We start from the raw sequence: 26,776 nt of genomic DNA on the forward strand, positions 1-26,776 counted from the left end.
GGTTTTGGATTTTCAAATATTTCGGCCTCCAGCATCACCCAAGAGACATCAATTTTCAAAATGCGCATCTGGTGCACAAAAAATTGGTACCGTTAATGTCATTGCTAATAATTTGCATAAAACAAACAATTTCAAACCAAACTGTAAAAATATGAAGTAAATGATAACACTTATGATACTTGTGAGGATAAAATATTCATACTTTCAACAAGCACATTAAAAAAATTAGCAATAACAAAAATAAATAGACGGAACACAATACAAAATGCAGAGATAAAAAGTTCAAATAATAATAGGGGTCACAACTCAGAAGATATTACAGAAAGAGTGGACAATATGAGTATAGCAAATATTAAGATTTAAAACCAAAACACTTACAGATGAAGCTGTGTAGTTTCTTTAAAGTTGTTAATATGTTGTACTGACAGTCTTCTCAGCTGGTTGTTTTCTATACCACTAATTAAGATGGAAGAAAAATTACAATAAACATTATAACATTGGTGTCAAACATAAAATTATTTTTGGTCGGGTTGTTGTCTATTTGACACATTCCCCGTTTCCATTCTGAATTCTATTTACAAACAAATATTAAGGATGTTCGCTACTCTGTTTCAAAATAACAAGCTTTTTAAAAGACTGTTATAAATTGATAGTTTATGAATAAAGGAAATAAAAAAGCAGAAATAAATGAAGGGTCTGTGTGCATGTTTTCGAGATAAAAGCCATTGAAAATTTGACGGGAAATGATTCTCTCTAGATTTTTCATATATTTAAGATTGGCTCATTTTTTCTTACAAAAAACTATGAAAAATAACAAGGATTTTATAAGATTTTCAAATATGGCTTTTTAAACTATATGTAATAAAATAATGAAAAAATGTAGAGGTTAGCGGGTAAAATATTTATTAGCACTACATGGATAAAACCAGAGGATTCTGAATATCTGACAAAAATTCAAAAACAAGAGGAGCGAACATCCTTAAGTCTCTTCTTGTAATAAAAAATTAAGATTCACTTGAATCTTGCTTAAAGTCAAAGTTAAAGGTACCTGACAGAACTATTTGACTCATCTAAGATTCAAGTTAATTGAGATAAAGTGTTACATCATGTGTTTCCATTTCAATATGGCTTATCTGTAAATCTTGAAAATACCCGAAAGATCTTCTGTATGTACCTAAGGCTCAGGTCAAATGAATACCAGTTGCTGTAAATTCTGAAATGTTTGCGTCCACTTATAATTGGGATTGTTTATAAAATGTGAGATAAATTGTTGCGATTTAAGTAAGGCTCAAAGTTAATAAAGAATTTGAAAGTAAATGCTGGATACAGATAACATATCTTGTTTGATTTTCACAATAATAAAAACTTCACAAAAATTTCTGAATTTACAGTAAAGCTTTTTTTTCCATTTCAATCTGGTTAAAGAATGGTGAAAATTTCTATATATACCTATCTATCTGTATTAATTATCTTGACATGTCTAATTTGTTCTTTTATTATCCCAGGTAAAACACACGTAAAATGTTTGCTTTTACTTTCAAATTATCTTGTTCTTTGAAATATTTTAAATTTTGTCACACATGTTTGCTTAGGCGTTCTAGACAAAGAAAAACTTACAGAAAAATAACACATGGGCTTACAGCAAAATCTACTTACAAATACACAAGACTAGGAACACTGCCGAATCCTAAAACAGGGAAATTTATGAAGGAATTGCCACCTAAACTCCTGAAAGATAATCAAATATATGAGAAAAAAAAAATTAATATCAATATTGTCTTCATTTGTCATTCTTTCTAATGTAATGTTAACAAACTATTTTTTTGTGTTTAGCCATTTCAAGCCAACTTCACAGCAATTTATTTTCACAATTTTTAACTTTCTTGACACATTTTTATCAGGAAAGATCCAACCTAGAAATGTTTCCTTGCAAAAATCAGTTAATTTCTGAAACTATCACATGCTTATTACAATTTAATAAAACTTAACCAAGAACTAATTAGCCAAAATGATTTTAGTTACTGATAAGATGTAAAACAGTTAAGGATCAACAACCCAACAATGAGTTGAAATACATGATAAGTAGACAGTTAGTTGAAGCAAAATAATTTTAATGCTAAAGGAACAAATGTAATAAGGCACTAATTCTTTAAAAGAAACTTGAAATTTGAATAATATTTCTATATTTTTTTTTTTGCCATCTCCTTTTTTAAATATTTTGAAATTTTGCTATGGTTAAATCTTAAATGTCTGGTAAGAAAGTAACATTACACAAGTTTTCACTGTTTTTTTTTTTTACTTACACGCTTCTAAGATTTGGCCCCTTTAAGAATACATTGGGTATCCAGTAAATGTTGTTACCTGTCAGAGCTCTACAAAAAATCACATAAATGTTAGTTATAGATTCAGATGCAAATTCTAAATTGATCCTGCAATCCAGTACAACATTCATAACTCTGTCAATCATTTGTAAGCAGATCTTATAAAATCAGAACATCTGAGTGGAGCTCAGAAAGGAAGATGATTTAAGAGCTGAAAATTCATGCTACCAATGCTTGACAGAATTATGAATGTTGTACTTGAGTATACAATAATGAAGAAAAAAAGACTTAATCTGGTTATTAATTAAAAAAAAAAAAAAAAAAAATTGAAAAACGTCTTCATTTATGTATAATACCCATCCCCTCTATCATGGAAGTATTATATTGACAGGAACACCAACAAGCAGACTTCAAACGTTTATAGTGCGATGCCGCAAAATCGTTAAGTATTTGTTAATTAACTCGACATGTCACATGGATGCATGGGTTCCGATCAAATTTTTGGAACCTCGTGATTGATCGTAATTACGGAACATACCGAAATAACAGGATGTGTACTTAATTGTCAAGGAAACGACATTAACTGGCCATGTCAGTTTTTCTGGTTTTGCTGCGTAAAAACAAATACAAAGAAATGAAATCCCCGCGACTGTTTTCACAACAAAAAAAAAAACAACAAAAAAAACAAATTTCTTTAAATGCCGATCCAGAATTAATAAATGCCATTCGTAAAAATAATCTATCAGACGTCAGAGTAATCTCAGACTAGGTTGAATGTTTAAGGTTTGTTTACAACTTTGGACTTATTATGAAAGGTGCAACAATTCATCTGTCTCGTAACCTGATATTGCTATGTAGAGGTCATCACGTGCGTGTAATTATAAAGCTCTTTTAGTCTTTAAAACATATTTGTTAAATACGTTAATAACATTTTTCAAATTGAGACGATAGAGAAAACAATAAATTTTCTTGTAACATTCGATAAAAATTAACAACCTTAAAACTTAAATTAAAGCTATCCAGCAGCATCCGGCACACTACACGTGCATCACATTGTTTTCCGCAAACACCCGACTTTAAGTACATGTAATTTTTGATATCGGATATTTCCCGATTTCCAAGTTTCAATGATTAAAACATATTAAACAAAACTAAAAATAAGCTTGCCCTCTTTCAGAATGCAGTTAATTTTCTTATGTCATTCTGTTAAATATGGACCGATTTTTTAGATCTTTTCAGCTTTTGTCTTTATTTATTGAACGGAAACAGGTGTCGTTATTACTTTGGCTATTCGCAAATAACCACGGGAGTTTCCGTGTTTATTTACATTGGTAGTTAGATAAGACACTCGATACCAAATCACGTGATAAGACCAGCTTCAGTTAACAGAACAGGCGAAGGCGGCATCGCAGATACCCCACAAAGGAATTATCACGTACTTGACAAACTGAGTCGGAACCTTTTATTTTCTTCAAGAAATCAGTGGGATGGGAATGTGCTAATTTTTCGTTGGAGTTCCTGTCAATTTTATACTTCCATGCCTCAATCAACTATATGTCTTGGTTTAAAAAGTGTGTATAATACACAACCAATTACGGTAAATCTTGTATATAAATGCTGGTTATGTTGCATAGTGAAACTAACCTTTGATGGGTAAGCATAATGAATTCCACAGAATAAACTTTAAAATTCTCCATCCCCATATGTTCAATATTGAGAAATAAAAAAAATAATTCAACTTGAATTCCCGCTTGGCGAAAAGGATGCTTGAAGCATAGACACCTGTTTAATGTTCAAGACTGTATGTAACCTTCTATATGCCCTTTTTTCCTTGTGTTGCTGTCTAATTGATGAATACCCAACATCTCTTTTAATACATGAGAATATAAAACTGTAATGTGACCTAATACTCACACATGAGTGATTGTAGTTGGTAGACTCCCTTTAAAATTCGTCTTTATTTCTATGCTGTTGAACATCAAATTCCTGTGAAATAAAGAGGTTATGGTGCTGAAATTCTACTACATAAGTAATAATAAAAAAACAAAATATTTATAACTCTAAACATATAGAATAATGGCTTTTATAGTTTTGATACTGACTTTATCAGAAGAATATCAAGCTAGCCTGCTAGCGCACACTGGTATTCTAGCTGATGAAGTCACTATAAAAACTAGAGGCTCTCAAGAGCCTGTGTCGCTCACCTGACTCTACTTTGGTTTTAGAAATCATGTAAAGATAGATAAAAATCATAACAGATACCCAAATAATGATTGAGGCCAAATTTTGATTAATATTGGTCCTGTTATTTAATAAAATATCCTGGTGGCCATCTTGAACAGTAAATCGGCAACAAAGTAGCAACACTTGGTCAGCACTTCATAAGGAACATTCATGCCATGTTTGGTTTCATTCCATTCAGTGGTACTCTAAAAGAAGACATTTGTATGTATTTCCCATAGGGTCCTATGTTAAACTAAGCCCCCCCCCCTAGCGGCCATCTTGGATGATGGATCGACTGCAAAGTAACAACACTTGGTCAGCAACTCATAAGGAACATTCATGCCATGTTTGGTTCAATTCCATTCAGTGGTTCTCTAAAAGAAGACAATTGTATGTATTTCCCATAGGGTCCTATGTTAAACTAAGTCCCCCGCTGTCGGCCATCTTGGATTATGGATCGGCTGCAAAGTAACAACACTTGGTCAACATCTCATAAGGAACATTCATGCCATGTTTGGTTCCATTCCATTTATTGGTTCTCTAAAAGAAGACATTTTCATGTATTTCCCAAAGGGTCCTATGTAAAACTAAGTCCCCCGCTGGGGGCCATCTTGGATGATGGATCAGCTACAAAGTAACAACACTTGGTCAGCATCTCATAAGGAAGATTCATGCCATGTTTGGTTTCATTCCATTCAGTGGTTCACTAAAAGAAGACATTTGTATGTATTTCCCATAGGGTCCTATGTTAAACTAAGTCCCCCGCTGGCGGCCATCTTGGATTATGGATCGGCTACAAAGTAACAACACTTGGTCAGAACCTCATAAGGAACATTCATGCCATGTTTGGTTTCATTCCATTCAGTGGTTCTCTAAAAGAAGACATTTGTATGTATTTCCCATAGGGTCCTATGTTAAACTAAGTCCCCCGCTGGCGGCCATCTTGGATGATGGACCGACTGCAAAGTAACAACTCTTGCTCAGCATCTCATACGGAACATTCATGCCATGTTTGGTTCCATTCCATTCAGTGGTTCTCTAAAAGAAGACATTTTTATGTATTTCCCATAGGGTCCTATGTTAAACTAAGTCCCCCGCTGGCGGCCATCTTGGATAATGGATCGGCTACAAAGTAACAACACTTGGTCAGCACCTCATAAGGAACATTCATGCCATGTTTGGTTTCATTCCATTCAGTGGTTCTCTAAAAGAAGACATTTGTATGTATTTCCCATAGGGTCCTATGTTAAACTAAGTTCCCCGATGGCGGCCATCTTGGATGATGGATCGGCTACAAAGTAACAACACATGGTCAGCACCTCATAAGGAACATTCATGCCATGTTTGGTTTTATTCCATTCAGTGGTTCTCTAAAAGAAGTCATTTGTATGCATTTCCCATAGGGTCCTATGTTAAACTAAGTCCCCCGCTGGCGGCCATCTTGGATGATGGATCGGCTACAAAGTAACAACACTTGGTGAGCACCTCATAAGGAACATTCATGCCATGTTTGGTTTTATTCCATTCAGTGGTTCACTAAAAGAAGTCATTTGTATGCATTTCCCATAGGGTCCTATGTTAAACTAAGTCCCCCGCTGGCGGCCATCTTGGATGATGGATCGGCTACAAAGTAACAACACTTGGTCAGCACCTCATAAGGAACATTCATGCCATGTTTGGTTTCATTCCATTCAGTGGTTCTCTAGAAGAAGTTCAAAATGTAAAAAGTTAACGCCGACGACGGACGACGCCGGACGACGGACGACGGACGCCAAGTGATGAGAAAAGCTCACTTGGCCCTTCGGGCCAGGTGAGCTAAAAATGACATTATTCTTTTTGTTGGCTATTTGTCTGAACAATATGTTTTTTGGATTGAGAAAATGAAATAAATGAAATAGTAAGTATAACTATTTTTACATGTACAAAACGTTGCAATAGTTGTTTGGTTTATGAATGAAGTTGCATGCATTTCATTGATAAATTGACGTGGATGGACATGCACATGTGACGTCATTGCTTAGTATTTTTAAGTATAACATCCTGTCCATGATCTAAGTAAATGATAGGCAGTAAGATGAAAGGGTAGATGTTTAAGATCTCAAAGAACTAGTTCCAACTCTGAAAAATATTTATGTGGCCTGTCCAAAATCAAGAACATCAGTGGTGATTGTCCTCTGTTCTATCTTACTATGGATTCACTATTATTCGTTGGATACCAATTTTCGTGGATTTCGTGGTTACCCAGGAACCATGAATTCCAATGTACAACAAATTACAAATTTTCTATAAGAATGTATGCAGACCATGGCAAAACTGCGAAATCAAATATCCACGAAAATGCAAGTTTTTCTCAATCCAAGAAAATTGATACCCACGAAAATAAATGAATCCACAGTAATTTTCTAGGGAATTTGGTAGCCCTTTCTGATTTTGTAAAGTGTATGTTAGTGATTTTGTGCCATGAATTAATGCATCATGTTCTATCTTATCCATCATTTTTGTTAATTTTACTAAAAGATAATCTGCAAATTTTATTCCATACTGTTCTACTAAACTCATGGCTATTTAGAGTGTTTCTACTAAACTCATGGCAATTTAGAGCTTTTCTACTAAACTCATGGCAATTTAAAGCTTTTCTACTCAACTCATGGCATTTAAGAGCTTTTCTACTAAACTCATAGCAAATAAGAGCTTGCCTAAGTCAGGAATCTGATGTACAGTAGTTGTCGTCTGTTTATGTAGTTTATACGTGTTTCTCGTTTCTCGTTTTTATATAGATTAGACCGTTGGTTTTCCCGTTTGAATGGTTTTACACTAGTAATTTTTGGGGCCCTTTATAGCTTGCTGTTCGGCGAGCCAAGGCTCCGTGTTGTATTTTAAACTCACAGCTCAGTTATCTGTGTATTACCGAGATCTGGCATTGTTGTAATTCCACTATTTTCTATTGTTCTGCAAAAAAGAAAACAGCACATTCAGAATATTTATTTATTTATTTCCGCAATAGTATAAGTATCTGCATGCTTAGACTTATTTTTTGCTATACCAGCAAAACAAGGACATACTGTATACTAAGTGACTGCTTTGGATAGGTCTTCATAACCAGTTGCAATTATATATGAGGGGGCAAAATTGAGTTAAAAATAAGTGTTTTTGTGTGAAATATTTATGGAATTGAAATTGGAGAATTGATGATTTTAGGACAATTTAAGAATTTTTTTTCCTAATATTTTTATGCTTTAAATACAAATGTTCACCTATTTTGAAAGAATTCATTTAGAAATATTTCGGAAAATAAAAGAGATAAATGCATTATTTTTTCTCTTTTCAATAACGTGTTCAACCAGCTATAGTTGTTACATGATGGAAAATTTAACCAAATCATGACATAGCCCATTTACTGTACCTTTACTTTAAACACCAGCAAGAGTGATTTAATATAATGCACATATTTTGAAGGTGTCTTATTGTTTACTATCAGATGCCTTTTCCCAACCAGGCACTAAGAGGTGTCAGACCACCAATTACTCCCTCCAATTTAGAATGTATGTGAAAGAAGGCCTACTCGGACAAAACATAGTGCATTTGATGTCATTGTTTACTTAAAATAACCAACAAATTGGCAGAAATGAAACTTTTGGTGAAAGAGAAATATATTAAGACCATTTTGAGCCAAAATTTACTTGTCTATGAGTTTGCATTCAACATTGAGGATTAATGCACTCCATAGTCTACTAATTTACGATTTCCAGAAAACCAGGGGTTATTTTTAGTGGTACCTCTATTAGGGAGGCCTCTTCTTTCTTATATGATTTTAAAGGTATTTTGAAAATTGGCATGTAGAAAGATGATACATGTACAATTCAGAATATACCTGGTTTCTATGAAGTTAAACTTAAGGTAAAATATTTAGAAAGCTGTGAAAATTGTAAATTTTGGTTGAACAGATAGGGAATTTTAATTGGTGGTCTGACACCTAAGATGCAGCCTTTAATCAGCATTTACCAAAAAGATACATGTAATTGATATGGAATATGTTGCAATAAAATAACTTACAGTTTGGTTAAACTAGTCAAGTTGACAAAAGTCTGACCAACAATAACAAATGCACTACAATGTCTGATGGATCTGCAGATACAAAACAAAAAGATAATGACATATGAATAATATAAAAACATACTATTATAACTGTTAAGAATCAATTCTCTGTTTTTTAAAGTCTTTACAACAACTTTAACATTAACAATACATTTGTTGTAGATCCCTTAAAAACAGTGCACATCTATAGCAGTCAGAACTCTGAATATATAATCAAGTCTGAATCTTGAAAGACTTAAGCAATTCAGATTATGCATTTTACTGAAGAAGTAAAAGCATTTTCAGATTTATTTAAGTCAGAATGTGCTGGACTTATTTAGCCATTTCAGGTCAGATGCTGTCAACATGGTCAATGAATCTTGATACTCTCAGTACTTTTAACATTTTAAATCAAACATATTCAGTAAATATAACTATGAATATACATATATGAAAGATGATTTACAATAACAAAGTCTATCTGTACATGCTGGTTTTCAAGTAAATCTATGAATCATACAGCCTTTACAGGACTTTTTTTTAATTTATCACAAATACTCATTTAAATAAAAAGGTAATTTCACATAACTACATTTTTTAAGTCTCTCATTCATTTGTTTTATTGATTAAAAAAACTTATAAAAGATAATTTTTTATGCCAGACGAATGTTTGTTCTTAAAAAAGAATTCGTGGAAAGCATTTGCAACATTGGCATTTAAATGCTCAACTATAAAATATAGATAGGTATATGGCAGAAAAAGTTAACACTTAAGGTTATTTTTGTACTTGTAAGACAGTAAAAAATTAAAATGTACTTGTTTACAGGACAAAATAGCATGAAATCTCATCTGACTTGTAGCTACAAGTCAGTTTTTATTTAAACTATACAAAGTGATGCCCCAAAACTCCACTCTGAAGTAACTTTATTATAACAAAGTCAATGTAGGACTTTCTTTGAGATATTATTGTGTCTGGCAGACACAATTGATGCCCCCGCAGATGCAAAGTGTTATTTTAAAAAAACTAAAACATTTAACCGCTTATACCCCAAAAATGACAAAGTTCAACTATCTCCTAAAAGGGCAAATATTAATAAAAATCAAAACCCTGACCACATGCACATCTTCAATATATGTACAGACAGCCAGTAAAGTGAAAACTTCCTAGCATTCAAACTGTAGGAGGAGTTATCTGGAAACGCTCCTCTTATGCAAGTAAATACTCCAAAAAATGACAAAGTTCAACTATCTCCCAAAAGAGCAAGTATTAATAAAATCAAAACCCTGACCATATGCACATCTTCAATATATGTACAGACAGCCAGTAAAGTGAAAACTTCCTAGCATTCAAACTGTAGGAGGAGTTATCTGGAAACGCTCCTCTTATGCAAGTAAATACTCCAAAAAATGACAAAGTTCAACTTTCTCCCAAAAGAGCAAATATTAATAAAAATCAAAACCCTGACCACATGCACATCTTCAATATATGTACAAACAGACAGCAAAGCGAAAACTTCCTAGGATTCAAACTGTAGGAGTTATGCGGAATAACTATATACCCATAATGGAACGGAGGGAAGGATGGACGGAAGGACAGACAGATGGACGGACAGGGGTAAAACAATATGCCCCCAACTTTTAGTTGCGGGTGCATAAAAATGATGTGAGGTTCCAGGACATGGTAGTTAGTTATATCTGTCATGTGACTTCCATCACCACATGACCAAAATGTAGGCATCGTCACTTCCAACACATGTTGAGCGAATGGGTGAAAAAGTTTGATGATACATGTACATGATGTATACTGCAGGAAATAATTGGGAAATTAAAATATAATTAGTTGGTCACCCTCCCTTTAGTCGTAAGGGAATTATGTACCTACGAAACATGATTATTTCTAGACTACACTATAAATGATGATGATCCTGGAGATGCTTGAAACTATAATAATGCAGCAAAGGCTTACAATATCAAATATTTAGACATTTTTCAATTTATATTATGGCATGGAAATGGTAATGCAACATTGCATTTCCAAAAAAATATTATTGCATGAGTATATAAATGCACTTATATCTTTTAAATTAAAAAATTTCCAGCTACAGAGCAACTTAATTAGAATTGACTTTTTCGAGAAACAAATTGTTTTTAATTTTTACTAAAAAAATGGAATTGAATATTTAGGGTCAATTTTGGTTTCACTATTGGTGGTTATTCACATCTCAAGTTTAAAAAATAACCATTCCAGTTCATCATGATGGCTTGATGCAAATTTATCTCAAAAACATTGAGTTATATAATGCATCTCCAAGTGTCCACTCTTTCCAAGAAAATCATTATTCTTCAAAAAATTACTCTTAGCAAAAAAGTTAATAGTTCCAAGTATGACTCCAAGAATGACCATGCCAGGTCACCAATTATTGTCAATGTCCAACTCCGACAAAAAAATGATCCTACCATATTTTTGTTATGCATGTTATATTTTTGGGAGGGTGTAAACTTACTTCAGATAGTGATTGAAAGTACGGTTGGATTATAAAAAGTCCTACATTTGTATATGTTGTACTAGTGGATGTATTACTATGGATTTTACCATGTACTTAGGTTTACTTAGGAATATATAAATACCAACTTCAATGTTCATGCCAAATTATAGTGATGTAATTTTGGTGCATTAAATAAAATTACACGATTTCAGTAAAATTATATACAATGCTTGAGCATGTCTTCAGAAATGTTTACTTTATTTGAATGATCAAGGTTAAGGCGCTCTGAATTATGCCTGGATGGCAAGAGAGTCAAGACAGAAAATATAATTTCACAACAGAGATGGGTATACAAGCCTGTGTTTGTGTAAGGGGAACATTGTCTGGGGATCCATGTCAACTGGTACTATTGCCAACTCGTCCCTGACTTTTACTAACTCGTTTCTACCAACTTGTACCCAATTTTCAGTTGTATTCATTTGCAGTATCTTGATAAGGGACTTTCCGTTTTGAATTTTCCTAGGAGTTCAGTATTTTTGTGATTTTACTTTTTAGTTATTTTTTGTCATATTAAATTTACAAAATAAAAGAGGAAAATAGATATTTTGATTTGAAATTATGATTATAAAATATACTACTTAGGGGTCATCATACGGTGGACCTAAAACTGATTAAAATGGGGTTAATTGAGTTTATTGAGAAGTTAATAAAACATAAATTTCTGAACTTTTACAATCACAATTTTCACTGATAAGAAAAAATATAGCTTTAAAGTTTAACATTTTAAATTCCGTAAATGCATTGATGTTTTGTTAATATTATCAGAAATGGGTCTGTATATATATATATATATATATGTATAAATATTTTGATTTGTTCAATTCATGTTGCAGCTTAATGATATCAAAAAGATGGTGAAGTCTTTATAGATAAAATAAAAAATAAAAATTCTTCAAATCAATATACCCAACCAAGGATTGGTATAGAAATCCTTGACCCAATGAAAAATCAGTCAAATAATATCTTTTCCAAGAACACAATTCAGATTTCAAGCTCAAGATGAAGTGATGCTTGTCCTCATTTACCACCATGGAGAAAACAGATGAATTCGTTACTTCACAATTAACAGTCAGGGGAATTACTGAAATAAGTGATTTATTAATCTGTAACCAATAGGGGCACAGCTGGTACTCTTGTCTTGGCTCCCTAAATGTTACGGGGTCATAATTTTATTTTTAAAATCATTAGAAAAACAATTAAACTATGGAAGTCACCAATATCAGGAACTAGTTGTTGCAGTTCACGAAGATCCAACACATTCAAGTTATATAATTTAATTCCAAGCCAAAGTACTAATATAACATATACAAAGGACAATGTCAATATAATGTGACTCCTACTGTATCTTACTTTTTAACTCAAAAGTATCTTACTTCTGATCGTACTGATTTTTACAAAGTTTACAATAAGTATTTATACTAAATATCGAAAATAGACAATACTCAATTAACATGACAATACTCAAATTAAAATGACATTTCATAACTTTAAGCTATAAGTGACAGCATTCACATTAATTAATATAAAAGATAATTATAATTTATAATACTCATATATAATCTCATTCTTTCAATAATTTTCACACCTTTAGTATGAATTAATGTCTTTCATATTAATTTCTGTTACTTAATAAATAAATCTGTCACAAACATTTGAAAATCATATGTCACTAATTAAGATTAACACATTATTTGTCTATACATGTAAATATTTAAATTTGTAAATAATATCTTTTCCAAAAGTCCAATTTCTAAATAAAATGATAAAATTAAAATTAAGTCCAAATAAGCCTGGTGACAAATCACTCATTAAAGTAGCAAATTAGAAATTCTGTGATTTTGTAGTTTTACCAAAATTTTAAACATACAGGTTTGGATTATATCTAATTATTAGTAAAATTGAAAAAAATGAACCTTCTTTTAAGTAGCAAGGTTTATGCCTTTGGTGCAATCATTCATCTGTAAATTCTATATTTGCTGAAATTTTTTTTATAAATAAGATAGATGAAGAACAGGAATAAAAGCCCTGTTCATTGATAATTTTCTATGTTTTCTACATGTATGTATTGTGTGCGATTTTGTCCCTTGTACATTTACTCCATATCCTTTTATTTTATATTAACATAATGATCTAATGCTTTCTTAACAGATTTTTCCCAGCAGTGGGAGTATTTTTCCTGTAAAATTCAAGGTTTCATCTTACAGATTATGTAATAAAATTTTACTGTTCCCCACCAAAATTTCACTGTTCGGGGGAGTTGAACTTAGTGGGGGTTATTAAAATTATAATACTTAAACAAGTGATTTTTTGGAAGAAACTAGAGGTATGATACTTAAACAAGTGATTTTCATGTCATTATCCCAGATTCGGTACAGGGTCATCACTGGACATGACCGGTCATCCTATTAAACACAGATGTTGGTTCTGATAATTTTAGCATCATAATTAGTCCCTGGATCATTAGTATTATATAATAAAATTAAATCACTTAGTCTAGGGATTTATTTGTATTACTTAAATAGGTGATTATTAAAGAAAGACAACTCTTTCTTCCAACATTTCTGGAAAAGTATTACTTGAATCAGTGATTTCTTAATCACTCATTTAAGTAATTCCCCTGACTGATTAAAGAGATTTAAGCTGCATTCCAAACAAAGCCATTGTGTTTGTCAAGAAATTTTTGTTACTAGATCAGAGACATGTAATAAATCAGGCCGTGAATTTTCTTGTTTAAATTGTTTTACATTTGTCATTTCGGGGCCTTTAATAGCTGACTATGCGGTATGAGTTTTGCTCATTGTTTAAGGCCATACGGTGATCTATAGTTGTTAACTGCTATGTCATTTGGTCTTTAGTGGAAAGTTGTCTCATTAGCAAACCACATCTTCTTATATTCTTATATATACTATACATGTCTCGAACAAGATTAATCATAAAATACAAAATTAACATGAAAACACTACAAAAATGTGTACGATTTGGTAGAAGTATGAGTTGGTAAAAGTATGAGTTTTTTGGGATGAGTTGGTAAAGGTACGAGTTGTTGTGTACCCATTGTCTGGCATGTCAGCGATTCTTATAGGGTAATTGAATTGCAAAGGTAACTTACTGCCCTTAAATAACATGCATATTTATATATATCACATTTGTAAGACTTGACCCAGTTCGGTATACAAGCCTGCTGCAGTGGTTTGTGTTGTTTCTGTCGTTTAAACGATTCTATAGTCAGAAAGCGGTAAAAACCCTTTAACTATTCATGAATTATTTGATCTTATAATTATGTAATTGTCATATATTACACATCTCTGTACAAGAGTTATTAAAGAATATATACATATTTTCAGGGTGATCAATCAGGTGAGGATCCAGGATTTTGAAAAAGGGGGGGTCTAAATACTAAACACTGAGGAGGCTGTGAATTGTTTTTGAGTCATTGTAGACCCTGCTGTCAATTTCGGTACTTCTTGAGCATGATGGTTCTTTAAATGTCCGCATTGAAGTGTGAAATAGTGAGCATTTTTTTGCTGAGTGATAGTTTATTAAATGTTTTTTCGTCATCAAAACCTTCCGATCAATGATTTGACAACACTTTTCTATCAATGCCAGTATTTACCTTTATCATCTTTGGCGTGTGACATAAACTGAAGCTATATCAAGTTATTAATATTCAATCACCTGTTGTTTGTTCAGTCAAACTATTATCACTATCAACACAAGTTGTGTAATGTCAGTTAAACCAGATAAGTTCGGCACTCTCGGGTTTATGCGTCTTTGATTTATGCATGTAGAAGTAAAAAACCTAAGTGTATCGATTATTCATTGATTCCCGGTTGTCAACTTTGGCACTGTTGGTTTCAGATTTAAAAAAACTTTTTATCGGACCTAATAGATCGAAATTGTTTACCTGACAAAGGGTCTGACATGATAGCTACATGTATGTCTGAACTTCAGACAATTTTCAACAGCTCTCGTTTTCGATAAATTCCAAATGGATATTATTAGTTTAGGCGGATTTCAGAAATTCGATTTACCAAATGTTCTAATGAGAAAAGGAAACATAATTGGATTCCAGAAAAAACTGAGTTAGTATTGACATGTGGCGACTAGGTCAGTCAGGGGTACTACTTGTACAAGTAATCTTTATTTACTTGAAGAAGTAAATAAAATAAACTTATATAAGTTAATTATAATGTTTGAATAATCTCCCCTTAATTTTCTCAAAAATTTACTTGTATAAGTAAATTTTTTTTACAATCCCACAAAAATTCTCAAGTTTTGAGATGTAAAAACATGCCTTTAACAATTTTTCTCAGGTTAGCTCATAATTTTTTATTAGAGTTCAATGTTTCATCTCATTAATTCAACAAAGAAACTGATTGCGCAAATATCTGAAGTATTTGCACAAGGCCTTCAAAAATTGCCCCTTGGGGGCTTGTAAAAGAGCAGTGTTCTGAAGATAACAGACAAATGAGATTTTCATTGTCCATGAAATTACACTTAAATGATTATAAGAATAAAATGATTAGTAAAGACATCTGCAAAGGACAGACAATCAAAAATTCTATTAGAGCAAACAAGTCCTAAGAATTCAAGAAAAGAAGATAGGATGAATTTTTTACTTGTATAAGTAAAAAAATCTGAATGTCTATAAAGGGACATAACTAAGCCCTTTTTTTTTACCTATACAAGTAAATAAAATACACTTGTATAAGTATCCTACAAATTTACTTATATAAGTATATTAATATTTACTTCTTCAAGTAAATAAAAATTACTTGTACATTACAAGTAGTACCCCTGACTGTAGGTATAGTTCAGTCGACATTTCATTATTATATCAACGACAGAGACTATCTTAAAAAGAATTTTAGATTAAAATACCACTCGAAATAAATCCCGAACTCTTTCACACAGATTTTTTAAGTAATTCTGGTATGTCAATCGGTTGACTGCTCATAATGCAAAATGCAACTCTATCCAAAGTTTTAAAATTAACAAAAAAACACTGTTTGATTCTTTAATGCCCGGTGTCAATGAATAACAATAAATAACACAGAATATCACAAAAAGAAGAAGAAAGAATTTCACTTTTCAGGATTGTTATGATGAAGTATTTACCCCCAAATAGATACGAAATGCCTATTGCCTGACACAATTAAAGGCATAAAGGTACTGCCTTTAAAAAAAAAAAATTATGATCCACAAACATACATTTTTCCTTAATCTACGTAAACATGGTAAATTGGTACCAAAAAAAACTAATTGCATTTAGTCTAAATACTTACATTTCAGAAGTTGACACTGCAAATGTTTCTGATGATATGTTAGGGAAACTGTAATGTGCAATTGTTCTGGAAAAAAAAAAGTAAAATTCCTCATAAAATGTTTTGTCAATGTTTGTATTAGGCATGTTAGGCGAGGTGAATTAAGACATCAAGTTTAAAGTAACATATATCCTGAAACAAATTTGGAATTTTCTTGTTTCATAGATTGAAATAATAACAACAACACTCAAACAGACTTAATTATAATGGACTTTGCCAAAGCCTTTGACAAAGTCCCTCATAAATAATTACTTTACAAATTAAACTATTACGGTATCCGAAATGAAACTTTAAACTGGGTCTCTGCCTTCTTAAATGATAGAACACAAACAGTTGTCCTGGATGGAGAGTCATCTGACCTGGCTCCAGTCACCTCAGGTGTCCCTCAAGGCACAGTCCTGGGCCCAGTATTATTCTTGGTATATATTAATGACCTACCAGAATACCTATCATCCAGTAAGCTCAGACTGTTTGCCGATGACAGTATCATCTACAAAACCATCAAATCTCAAAGTGACTGTGATGCACTACAGTTAGATTTAGATGCAGCTGCTAGGTGGGAGCAAGACTGGTTGATGGCTTTCCATCCAGACAAATGCAGAGTCCTTACAGTATCACAAAAGAAAAAAACGTTTAAACATGACTATATCCTCCACAATCACAAACTTGAACTGGTCTATCTCTTTAGCTAAATATCTGGGCATTACACTACAAGCAAACTTAAAATGGTCAAAACATACAGACAACATCATAGCTAATGGCAACAAATCTTTGGGTTTCTTAAAAAAGAAATTTAAAAACATCATGTCAGAACATCAAAACTCAGGCATATCTGGCACTTGTCCGACCAAAACTGGAATATTCATGTTCAGTATGGGACCCTCACACAGTTGAACAAACCTCTAAAATCAAGATGGTCCAAAGGCGAGCTGCCATATACATGTATGTCTGTAACAGGTACCATAACATCAGTAGTCCTACAGACATGATAAACTCATTAAACTGGCCCACACTACAAGAAAGAAGACTACACACAAGATTGATAATGTTCTACAAAATAGTACATAAAATCGTAGCAATCCCATCTGCTATTCTCATTAAACTCGGGATTTGGAGAAGACGTTACTAAGTTGAAAAACTTGTGTCTTATCCATTTGTCATTTTTGAACAATAAAATATGTTTAAACTAAACTATTCTCATACCATCAGACAGTAGAGCCCGCAAAAATCATAATTTCACTTTCAGACACATTTCAAACAAAAAAAATACATATAAATTTTCATTTTTTCCATATACTATAACTCAGTGGAATTTATTGCCAATCCATACAGTCGCGGTCACTACTGTCGACACTTTCAGAGAACAGCTCAAACCAGCTGTTCTCCACAAATTCATTTAACTTATTATTAGCCTATGTACATAGTTTTAATTACAATAAAAAATAAACTGTTATCACAGAGATATGTCTCGCCTTTTTGTAATTTTGATAATGCAAATGTTGAAATTAAAATACAATGTAGCAATACTTTATCATGTAAGTTATGCAAATATTCAAAGTCGATGAACCATGACTGAAGGTACATGGCTAAACAATCTCCATGGAATGAGATGTGCCAATGCTAATACAACTGCATACCAAATACCACTGACTTATTATAAGTTGTTCCCTTTAAACAAACCTAAACACAAACATTAACTTATAAACTATGTAAAAGTTTCAAAGTCAATGAATCATGATCAGGGGTGGGACTATATAATCTCCATGGAAACGATATTTGCCAATGCCAATACATTTGCATACCAAATATCATTGACTTAACATTAGCAGTTCATCTTAAACTGATCTAATCACAAACTAATACATGTAAACTAAGCAAAAGTTTCAAAGTCAATAGACCTTGACTGAGGGGGTGGGGCCAAATAATCTCCATGGAAATGAGATATGCCAATGCTTATACAACTGCATACCAAATATCATTGACCTACCACTAGTGGTTCCCCATAAATTGACCTAATCACAAACTAATACATGTAAACTATGAAAAGTTTCAAAGTCAATAGACCTTGACTGAGGGGGTGGGGCCAAATAATCTCCATGGAAATGAGATATGCCAATGCTTATACAACTGCATACCAAATATCATTGACCTACCACTAGTGGTTCCCCATAAATTGACCTAATCACAAACTAATACATGTAAACTAAGCAAAAGTTTCAAAGTCAATAGACAATGACTGAGGGGGCGGGGCCAAATATTCTCCATGGAAATGAGATGTGCTAATGCTTATACAACTGAACACAAATTAAAATTGGCCTACCACTAATGGTTCCCCTTGAACTGACCTAATCACAAACTAATACATGTAAACTATGAAAAGTTTCAAAGTCAATAGACCTTGACTGAGGGGGCGGGGCCAAATAATCTCCATGGTAATGAGATGTGCCAATGCTAATACCACTGCATACCAAATATCATTGACCTACCACTAGTGGTTCCCCATACATTGACCTAATCACAAACTAATACATGTAAACTATGAAAAGTTTCAAAGTCAATAGACCTTGACTGAGGGGGTGGGGCCAAATAATCTCCAGGGTAATGAGATGTGCCAATGCTAATACAACTGCATACCAAATATCATTGACCTACCACTAGTGGATCACCATGAACTAGACCTAATCACAAACTAATACATTGTTGACGCCGTCGCCGGAACAGCATAGATATGTCTCGCTTTTTGACTCCGTCAAGGCGAGGCAAAAATCATGCACTCCAAATTTATTTCCAATTATTTTTGTGTTTTTGTAAATATATATATATATATATATATAGGCCACGCTGCGCAAAACAGTAAATAATCTTCAGATCAATGAAGGACTACTGAAAACCTAAAGAAGAAGAAGAAAAAATTATGTTTGTCAATTTAGATATCAAAAGACTGCCAAAGGCTCGTCTTTCCATTGGACGGATCTGCTTTGTTTATGAACGGACAGTAAAATGTTATTTTCGTGTGACGTTTTTGAGATTTTTATTTCACATGTTATTGTGCATGAATCTCATATGTCACCATGCTTCCTGAAATTTTTTTCGTTCATTGTGTGACATTTTGTGCATGTCTTTAACTGTGCGTGTATGATCGCTATACTTTACCTGATATTATCTAATGCATTTAATTTATTTTACTATTTCCTGCCATGCCTTTAAACTTTTCCAGGTGCACCAGGTTTTTATGTACAGTAGTCTTGAGCAGAACATTTTATGATGTAAACATGGCCTCTTCTTGAAATTTATAAGTTACCAGTAGCTTGATCGCCAAGTACGAGAGATTCCATCGACTCAAGCGAATAGCAAACATTAAATCTTCATCTGATAACATTTTATTAATTATAGAATGGTCTTTTTTGTTCTCTATACATATTGCAAATCGAAAATGGCGCTAAAATTATAATACGTAAATCAGTAACGGGTATAAAGCAGAAAATTTCCGCGTTATCTTGAGGTATTTCGGTTTTATCATGTTTATCAAGGGATTAGAAATTATAATAACGATAACAAGTTTATACCCGCCTGATACCGTCAGACTCATCTTTTAGCCCCATTGTCAGAGGCCCTTGGGAAATTCATTGGACCCTTTAACTTAACTCTTCTTTGGGTGGGTGGGTTGGGGAGGGGGGGGGGGGGGGGGGGGTAATTTATTAAATTTTCTTAAATATTTCAACTTATTTGTAAACTAATCTATCTTCAAAATACTGAACACATCTGAATTATTTTTTGCGGGATTGTAACTTGGACCAAGATTAGATCTACCCAGTCCTAGAAGTTGTATGGATCAGACCAAAAACACATAATAATGGGAAAATAAGAAAATAAGTTGAAATCATAGTAGAAAAAAAAATGAAATAAAAATCGTAAGCACAAAAAAAGAAAATGAAAAGTAAAAAAAGAGAAAAGAAAAAATAAACAAAAAAAAAATCATGAAATATTAACAATGAAAGAGAATTAAAAGAAAAAATCAACCGGTGTCAAAAAGAACTGACAATCTATAAAAAAAAAAAAAAAAAGAAAAGAATAAGAAAGAGAGAAGATTGACACACTTCAATATTTGTCTTGGTTTAGCTTATCCATAGAAATACTAATTTCAAAATTCATCGAAAGCATAAATGTTATCGAAAAAGAGGACAAAAATAAGTTTGTTGATATATCAAGTTGAAAACGGAAAGCCGACGTAATATAAATCTTCTCAACCTTTCATTTGTTTGATAAGTAAATAAGTGAAGTTCAATGTTAAATCAATTCCGTTTAAAGATTTCCCCTACTTGTTAGTTCTTGGTCTATAAAGTATTAGTATTGAATAAAATTAGTACATTTAAACATATTTCAGTTTTACATATTTCAATAGATGCAAAGAAAACATGTCTATATTTTTATAAATTTCTCATTTTATATTTTTATATCAAGGATTCAAGTTCATAGTAGTATAACTATTAAAACCCTTGTTAAAAAGTTATATATACAATGTAAAGTTATGGGTATTCAAAATCCATCATGTCTATAGTTTCTATCCATTTTATTCGGCATACATAGTTCATCCATGTAATGCTTTAAAGCGAGTACGAACAGTTCCGACAATTTTTTTATATAATGAGTCGAATTTAATTAATAAAACACATGTGAGTCACAGACTAGAGCAAACTCAACTTTCAAGCAAAGACCGAATGTTTCTTCCTGCCATGCATGAACTATTTGCCACTAGACTATAAGCAACCAACAATCAAACAGTCAATCAAACAAGTGTTAAATGCAAGACTTCGGGAAAGTTCGGAGAACCGACGGCCTTGCTTCGGAAGTCGGTGCAAACCAAGAAGATTCATTCTTTTCATGATATTAGTCGAATAAAATTAATTCGGGTTGCCACGTGCCATACTTACACTGTTCCACTACAGGACTGTAATATACCATCATCCTTCAATACTCCACAGGCACATCCTGAACAGGATGGAGCACCAGTAGGAACATCCATATATCCATTCGATTTGGTCGAAAGGTAAGACCACATTCCGTAGTCCCTTTCAGCTAAAATTCAAATTAATTCTTTGGTATTTCAGATGCATTATAGCGAGTTTAAAACCTGGGACTATTAGAAAAATGTCTCAGTATACCAGTTAAATTAAACTAAACTGGAAAAGGAATACTCATCTTTAAATTTGAGAAAAAAATGGATTTTTTTCGAATTAAAAACTTAAAGAACTGTAAACAGAGCTCACAGATTCATACCACCCGCAGTTTGAATATCAAATTGTGGGTTTTTTTCTTCAACAAAACATTGAATATCATTCGGATAACAACTGAAATAAGGGGTGCATCGATCAATACTGTCAATAGGTGATGAAGATTTTCTAAAACCTTTATTAATTCCATGTAAGCAATGGTTTATAGATGGAACAGTAACAGAATACAAGTGTGAACTGTACAATTAATCTCACAAAAAAAAAAAAATCATTAATAATAAAGGTACCAGACTTATGATTTTGTACGCCAGACGCGTGCTTCGTCTACAAAAGACCCAGATCAAAAAAGTTAAAAGGCCAAATCAAGTACGAAAGTTGAAAAGCATTGAATACATTATATAACCTTCACTTTAGAGGACTGAATGGTAAATCTACAGCTTCGGAAGCAACGATCGCCAGATTGTAGCGTGCATGCTTTTATTACGGGTACATGTGCCACTAGCGGACAATGAACTGCGCAACCTATCTACGCATATAAGTTCATCCCCGGTTTATTGTTGTGGTTTTTGTTTTGAATTTCTATGTAGCGTTTTATGGACTTTTATTTGTCTTTTCATTATTTTCCTTTTCTCCATGGACAATTGATTTGTATCTCACGGCTTCCCCTTTTTTGTCAAAAATATTGGATAACCAAACATTATATAGTCGTGATGAATAAGGGTCTTAACCATAAATTAAAGATATAGCCTTCCAAGCGCATATGTACGTTATTCATGAATATAAAAGTTCGATACTTGAAACACTATATAGTTTTAGGTTGACTCATAACTTCCTACATGTAGCCCAATTTTTGAACTGATTGTAGGATGATTTGTGTAATATGTTGTAATATGTTGTCTTTTTTTTCGACACAACTAAATTTGGTGCGGCAAATCTTTGAATATTGTTCCGGAATCAATAACAAATGAAAGAATGAAGGTTTGTATAAGAGAGGCGAAAGATATCAAAGGGATAATCAAACTCATAAGTCGAAAACGAACTGACAATGCCATGGCAAAAAACAAAAAAAAAACTATAAAAAGACAGACAACAGTATACAAAACACAACATAGATAACTAAAGACTGAGCAACACGAACCCCACCAAAAAACTGGTGTGATCTCAGGTGCTCTGGCAGGGTGAGCAGATCCTGCTCAAAATGTGGCAACCATCGTAGTACGGTGACCAGGCTAAAATAAGGTGTAACAATAATGTATATATTAACAGAAAGCATATTACGAATGTTCTTTTAGAATGCAGACCTAAAAACTTGTCAATGTCAATTTTTCCTTAAAGTAAGCTAACTTACTTTCAAGCCCATTTTACAAAAATTGCACTATACGATTTTTTTGACGACAAATCAAAATTTAAACTTAAAAGTTTAGCATCTGAACTACCAATACTTTGATTTATAGCCGTATAGTCCGTGAGACAATTGAACTCTGTAAATATGCGAATTTTCCTCACTCGGTCTCCATACTATCGGGGTTTCTTTATAGGTGGGGAAGCATATCAAGCTTCATACCACCCGCAGTTTGAATATCAAATTGTGGGTTTTTTCTTCAACAAAACATTGAATATCATTCGGATAACAACTGAAATAAGGTGTGCATCGATCAATACTGTCAATAGGTGATGAAGATTTTCTAAAACCTTTATTAATAACAACAAACAAAAGAGCTATGTCAATTGGACATGCTTTGATACTATATCTGCCCTTGAATTTTTACTTGATAACATTTTTGTTCGCTTTGGAGATTCCGTATATCGTCAAGTTATCAGAATTCCAATGGGGACTAACTGTGCACCACTTATTGCGGACCTGTTTTTGTATTGTTATGAGTTACAATTTATGACTAAAATCAGCAAAGACCCATCGAAACAACATCTGATACAAAAATTTAACAATACTTTTAGATATTTGGATGATATATTGGCTCTCAATAATGACGACTTCAGTATGTATACTAAAGAAATTTATCCTGTTGAACTTACTTTAAATAAAGCTAATACTAACAATGACCACTGTCCTTTCCTCGATCTTGATATCTATATCATTAACGGGAAGCTTAATACAAAAATTTATGATAAAAGAGATGATTTTTCATTTCCTATCGTTAATTATCCATTTTTAGATGGTGACGTTCCCTTGTCACCATCTTATGGTGTTTATATATCTCAACTTGTACGATTCGCTCGTGTATGTAACAACGTATTAGATTTTAGCGAGAGAAATTTATGTATCACTGAAAAATCATTACACCAGGGTTTTCGATATCATAAACTAGTCAAAACATTTACTAAATTTTATCATCGGTATAAGGACATCATTCGTAAATATAACTCAACATGCAGACATCTTATACGTTCGGGTATTTTACATCCAATCTTTTATGGTAATATTCTTTACAAAGCACAAAAATGTCAGTATTCACCTCAAAAGCTAACAAAACCTTTAAACAGACTTATTAAGAAAGGATATTATAGTTACGATACTGTTGTCAGGTCATTAAAGATTGCATATTTTGGCTTTAATATTGATTCACTTATAGGGTCTTTGCATCGGAATTAAACATATTTATTCTAAAACCAGTTGTTGGCATGACACGGGTTATGTTCTTCTCATATATTTTATGATGGTATAATACTAAACCCCTAACAGGAGGGATTGTGCCTGATATTCATATGATGAAGACATAATCTTTCAATCAGTTTAATTGAGGTCTGGAGCTGGCATGTCAGTAACTGCTAGTAGTCTGTTGTTATTTATGTATTATTGTCATTTTGTTTATTTTCTTTTGTTTCCTTTTCTGACATCGGACTCGGACTTCTCTTAAACTGAGTTTTACTGTGCGTACTGTTGTGCGTTTGTTTTTTCTACATTGGCTAGAGGTATAGGGGGAGGGTTAAGATCTCAAAAAACATGTTTAACCCCGCCGCATTTTTGCGCCTGTCCCAAGTCAGGAGCCTCTGGCCTTTGTTAGTCTTGTATCATTTTTAATTTTAGTTTCTTGTGTATAATTTGGAGTTTAGTATGACGTCCATTATCACTGAACTAGTATACATATTTGTTTAGGGGCCAGCTGAAGGACACCTCCGGGTGCGGGAGTTTCTCGCTGCATTGAAGACCCATTGGTGGCCTTCGGCTGTTGTCTGCTCTATGGTCGGGTTGTTGTCTCTTTGACACATTCCCCATTTTATCTCAATTTTATCGGTTTGCCTTTAAAGCAGTGAATTCAATTGAGTTATAAATTGTTATAACTTCTGAATTCTTGGAACTCCTTGACAATGTGGTGTTCAGAATCATTGGAACATATTATATCAATTGCGTGCTGCTTATAAAAAATGAAAACAACACGTTTTAAATTTCAGACGTCCGAAGCGCCTTTCTAGATTTACCTTCATCAGGAACGCCTAATATTTGGAAGCCAAGGATGGATAAGAACCGAAACGGTTGAAGAGATTTATGACCAAAAAGGACCTAAATATAGCCAAATCCATCTAAGGTCAACTTCGACTATGATAGCATTTGATTTTGTCAGTTTTTATAGACTTCCCCCTTTTTGAGTTTGCATTGGAGTTCGGTATTTTTGTTATACTTTTTTTTGTCTGAGGGAGTTGAAACCTTATTTTCTTATAATTTCAAAATTTATTAACGGACAATTTTGGAAAGGTTTGTGATAAAGAATGTTAATACCATTCTGTCCATGTTACAATAATAGTAAGTAATGTTGAAGCTAGTAACATTTCTGTTTGAAAAAAAACTAACAATTGACGAAACTGATGAATTTTCACCCTTTTCTTCGCAAAAGTTGACAATATTGTGAACGGATAAATGAAAGGAAATGAAAATGCCTCCTTTTTGTTTTGGTGAGTTGTCCTGATTAATTGTCTCAATGATTTTACCCCAAATGGTTTTTTTATTCACCACTTCAAGGTCTGCTTTTGTCGAGTCAAATACCATTACCATGTTTTTCGCTTGTAATATTTGTTGGTGGACATAAAGTCGCCATCTATAAATCACCATTTTTTCATATTTTTAAGTTGACTTTCACATGGACCACTAGTTTTCAATGATGTTATATATATATATATCAGTTGACAGACAAAATATAAATCACATGAATCAGTAGGTGTATACTGAGATTACTTTTATAATGCATATGCCATAGTCATCTCAGTTGTATAGAATAAGTATTTCTATACTTTTGTTTTCCAAACTTTTTGTTTTCCAAATTTATTGTATTCCAAACTTTTGGTCTCCAGCAACTCCGAATACGTATTCCAATCGCACTAAAACTGGTATTTTAAGTTAAAAAAATATTCTATTCAATAATAAAAAGAAAAAAATAAATTAATGAAATGATGGGGAGTCCGCTCGTTCATCCATTGGTTTGTCCATTTTTTGGTAAAATAAAAAAAATAATAAAAAAATGGCGAAAATTTTAATATTTCGGTATTATTACTTACTTTCGGTGTAACCAAGAGAATATCTGTCATTCCAATAATCGTTAGCTGACCAGAGGGTATTAGCCTGAGTCTGGCAATAAACTGACGACAACAAGGCTGATATTATCCAAAGAATAAACATCATGTCATGTAAAATTTACACTGTGTATTCCGTCTCCATATTCGACATACTTTTTAAATTGAGAATTTTTCTCTCTTCAAATATTGATCAAGTATAATTGACCAATTAAAATTTAACTTCAAACCTTCAGTGTAATTATACTTTGTACATAGTAAACGTGCAATGATATTTCCAATAAAATAATTTGTTCCTTTTAAAACCAGAATATTCGCTGGTTATCAAATAAAGATTCAAGTCGGGATGAAGTTTAATAAATTAATTAACTGTCCAACAAGAATATATAAGAAGTTAGAATATTGAGTTCGGTGTTTACGGTTAGCGTTCTTTTCCAAAACTGAATATCAATTATTTTTGAGAATTACATAAAAACAAATGATAAAAGATATACATGTAACTGATTCTCATGTCTATTGTTAAGACAAATCTG

General features: G+C 32.7%; 1 protein-coding gene across 1 annotated transcript in view; it reads right to left on the reverse strand.

The window, feature by feature from the left end:
- LOC127705568 (protein artichoke-like) overlaps window positions 1-26,419 on the reverse strand; it is a 69,247-nt gene extending 42,828 nt beyond the window's left edge. The window contains exons 1-9 of the mRNA XM_052209897.1: window positions 26,229-26,419; window positions 21,420-21,564; window positions 16,450-16,515; window positions 8,598-8,669; window positions 7,431-7,493; window positions 4,236-4,307; window positions 2,304-2,372; window positions 1,657-1,728; window positions 379-456 (exon numbers count right to left, since the gene is read on the reverse strand). Of these exons, the coding sequence (XP_052065857.1) occupies window positions 379-456; window positions 1,657-1,728; window positions 2,304-2,372; window positions 4,236-4,307; window positions 7,431-7,493; window positions 8,598-8,669; window positions 16,450-16,515; window positions 21,420-21,564; window positions 26,229-26,352 (761 nt within the window). The 5' untranslated portion in view covers window positions 26,353-26,419. The remainder of the gene's footprint in view (window positions 1-378; window positions 457-1,656; window positions 1,729-2,303; window positions 2,373-4,235; window positions 4,308-7,430; window positions 7,494-8,597; window positions 8,670-16,449; window positions 16,516-21,419; window positions 21,565-26,228) is intronic.
- Window positions 26,420-26,776: the final 357 nt, after the last annotated feature.

The sequence above is a fragment of the Mytilus californianus genome, unplaced genomic scaffold, assembly GCF_021869535.1.
Source record: "Mytilus californianus isolate M0D057914Y unplaced genomic scaffold, xbMytCali1.0.p SCAF_6, whole genome shotgun sequence".
NCBI lineage: Eukaryota > Metazoa > Mollusca > Bivalvia > Mytilida > Mytilidae > Mytilus > Mytilus californianus.